General features: G+C 43.9%; 1 protein-coding gene across 1 annotated transcript; it reads left to right on the top strand.

Annotated features, from left to right (window-relative positions):
- Nucleotides 1-270: 270 nt before the first annotated feature.
- On the top strand, nt 271-2,186 carry LOC120844271 (the record flags this gene model as incomplete). Its single annotated transcript, XM_040215960.1, has 2 exons — nt 271-778; nt 1,633-2,186. Coding segments are annotated over 2 exons (1,062 nt in total), but the record flags the coding sequence as incomplete, so codon positions are not given.
- Nucleotides 2,187-3,703: the final 1,517 nt, after the last annotated feature.

Genomic DNA, 3,703 nt, shown 5'->3' with positions numbered 1-3,703 from the left:
ACAGTGTGCTGGAAGCTACGTGCTTGTGGATACCTTTGTCTTTCGCCATGTGATCATGCTCCTGCTCATACCGACGCGGAGAGAGCGGGCTCAGGTGATGACAAAACGCTGGTTAAATGGCCCAGCGAGCACGCAGCTGATACAACACTGTCAGCTGAAAGTGTCACTGAATGGAAGAAAACAAAAATATTTTGTTTAAAAATCTAATCGAAACACGCGTGTCAAAAAATGTATGCGAAAAACATAATTTTAGAAAAATATCGCGCTGACATCGCTCATCTCCAGTTGCTCCACGTGGCCAACATCTACAGCGTACCCTTCACGGGCACGATGACGTCAAAAGACCTTCAAAATGCAGCGCCACCAGTGCCTATAAAGGAAACGCAAGCGGCTGCGGGCGTCAGTGGACACGGCGACCCAGCCGTGATGATGACGCCTAATGGACAACTGCTCATGCGGGTTGTTGATAGAAAACATGTTTTTAACACCAATTACCTCTGTTTGATTGTGTTTCCGTGTCCACACACAATTGCTGCTCGTGTATGCGATTGTTTCTTAGTAGCAGGCCCGTTGCTCATACTAGCTGGAGATGTGGAGGAAACCCCAGGACTTATTACGCAAGCAATGTTTAATGATATGATTCGGACACAAAAAAATATCCTTGCTAAAGTTTCAGAGGTACAAGTAAAACAGACTTCGTCGGAAGAAAGTGTGCAAAGCACTTTCTTCCGACAAATGCAAAACAGTCTACTTGCGATAGAAAAAAAAAGTGAAAGCCGTTTACAACTACCTGTAACGCCGAATTAGAGCGCAGCTCTTGAGGAGGAGGGAAGGGTACTGGGGGGGAAGGGTCAAGTGACCTTGGGTGGGAGTCACGTGACCTAGGGGGGTCACGTGACGATGACGATGCCGATGATGTCATCAGTAACGATGACGATGCGGATACCGATGACGTCATCGGTGATGATGACAATGACGATGCGGATGCCGGTGACGTCATCAGTGATGATGACGATGACGATGCGGATGCCGGTGACGTCATCAGTGACGTCACTGATGACGTCATCAGCGATGATGACGATGACGGTGCGGATGCCGGTAACGTCATCAGTGACGTCACTGATGACGTCATCAGCGATGATGACGATGCGGATGCCGGTGACGTCATCAGCGATGATGACGATGACAGTGCGGATGCCGGTGACGTCATCAGTGACGTCACTGATGACGTCATCAGTGATGATGACAATGACGATGCGGATGCCGGTGACGTCATTAGTGATGATGACGATGACGATGCGAATGCCGGTGACGTTATCAGTGACGTCACTGATGACGTCATCGGGGGTCACGTGACTTGGGGAGCCACGTGACTTTGGGTGTCACGTGACCTTGGGGGTCACGTGACCCTGGGGAAGGGGTCACGTGACCTTGGGGTGACCTTGGGGAGTCACGTGACCCCCGATGACCCTTGGGGAGGGGTCACGTGACCTTGGGGTCACGTGACCTTGGGATGACCTTGGGGGTCAAGTGACCTTGGGATGACCTTGGTTACGCCGACGCCGACGCCGCTCAAGCCAGGAACGGGCCCCTAAGAGCTGCGCTCTAAAACAAAAAAACTTGAGAGCGTAGGTGAAACTGAGAACAGGGTTGCTCAGCTTAAAAACTCTGTTAGTGACTATGATGTCGGAATGGATACTCTTGTAAAACAAATTGATGACTTAGAAAATCGTTCACGACGAAATAACCTTACCGTAAGGGGAATTAAAGAAGTGGCTTCAGAAAACGAGGATGTACTAATGAGGAATATTAACAATGAGGTGTTCGGCACTATATTAAATCAAAAACTGAACTCTATCCAACGTATACATCGACTTGGAAAAAAGATGATTGGTAGAGATCGCCCTGTAGTGCTTACAGTTGCGGATTTTAAAGAAAAAATGGCTGTCATGAAAAACTGCGTCAAGCCTAAAGGTACCAAAATTAGCATCAATGAAGACTATTGTAAGAGGGTTGTTGAGCTTCGAAAGAACCTGTGGATTTCAACCGCAGAGGAGAGGAAAAACGGTGCCAAAGTCAATGTGGTCTTTGATGAGCTGTGGCTTAACAATGTTCTGTCCGTCTGGAATGGAGTCAGCAATGAGAGATACACATTTCACGATCCTCCGGAAGCAAATAACGATTGACTAAAACGGAATGATTCAGCATGTTTTAAAATATTGAACGTAAACTCCAGAAATATTGCAAACAATGTTGACGCGCTCGAAAGCATAATGCTAGAACACGATTCTGAAGTGGCTGTAATTACCAAGACATGGCTTCACGAAAATATCCTGAACTCCGAAGTTATTCCTCCGAACTATTCTATGGTAAGAGAAGATACAGGGGGGAAAGGTGGTGGAGTTGCTATTATGATTAAAAATATCTTCAAATTTGATGTCCTTGAGTAAGTACGGGATGTGGAAGCATTATGAATCAAGATAAAATTGAATAACCGTAAAGTTTATATTGGTGGCGTGTTCAGAGCCCCAAATTCGCCGGTTGAAGTGCTGTTAAAACTAACAGGTTACATGAATTCAAATTTACGTTACGGAGACAACATATTGTTACTGGGAGATTTTAACTTACCTGGGGTTGACTGGTTATCATATTTTCCTGGAACGGCGGAAGTAGCTAGTTGCGATCGATTATTTAAACTTGTATTTTGCTATAAGTTAACCCAGGTGGTAACAGATTACACTAGAGTATGTTCAACAACGTCAACAATTTTAGATCTGTTTTCTTTCCCGAGAGTTTAAAAACATCTTTTTCGAATTGTGAAACCAAAGAAGGTGTATCTGATCATAGGATGGTACTCGTCTGATTGAATGTTACTCCAGAAAAATCGCACAGTCGTTCACGAAAGATGTTTTTGGATTTTAAAAGTGCTGATGATGTAAGCGTACTTGATTGCCTTGAACAATTGTTTAATGATTTTATGTTTCTTTACCAATCAAATGCTAGCCCAGACATGTTATGGGACTATTATTACAATGTGTTGAAGGATTTATACCAAAGCGCCCTAAAAAAATCAGGAACAAAAAGGCTTGGAATACATGAAAAATAATTCATGGAAAAAGACAACTGAAGCGAAAACGAGCGAGTTCGCATGGTACAGGTGTAGAAAAAAAAAAGAAGAAAACTTGCATTCAGCGATTGAGTCGGGAGCTGAGGCGTCTAGCTAGAAAGACTAAAGAAAGGTTTTATAATATAGCACTTAAAAAGTCCTAAGCGAGGCACCTAATAAGTTCTGGCAGTACGTCAACCCTTCGGCCAAGTTCCAGCAGCGTGCCTCTGACCCAAAAAATGAAAAGCAGAGCGTTGAAAATTTTAGCCCTTTTTTTTCATCCGTCTTTACCAACGATGATAGAAATTTGCCAAGCTTTAGTGATTCTTTCAACAATCCTCCCATCAATCATTTAGATATAAGTGAGCAAGAATTGTTTAACCAACTACTTAACGTCGACACAAAAAAACAGCCAAGGTCCAGTCAAAGTTCCTAATGAATTTTTAGAAAGGTATGCTGAGTGGGTTTCTAACCTTACTATCTTCTTTAGATTGTCTATGAGTAGGGGTTCTTTTCCCAGCGCGTGGAAAAAAGCAAAAATTATACCCGTCCACAACAATGGTAGTGTTAATGACGTCTGTAAATTTCGCCCCATTT

The sequence above is a fragment of the Ixodes scapularis genome, unplaced genomic scaffold (assembly GCF_016920785.2).
Source record: "Ixodes scapularis isolate PalLabHiFi unplaced genomic scaffold, ASM1692078v2 PGA_scaffold11__112_contigs__length_91849675, whole genome shotgun sequence".
Classification (NCBI taxonomy): Eukaryota; Metazoa; Arthropoda; class Arachnida; order Ixodida; family Ixodidae; genus Ixodes; species Ixodes scapularis.
This window is presented reverse-complemented; position numbering and strand designations above follow the sequence as displayed.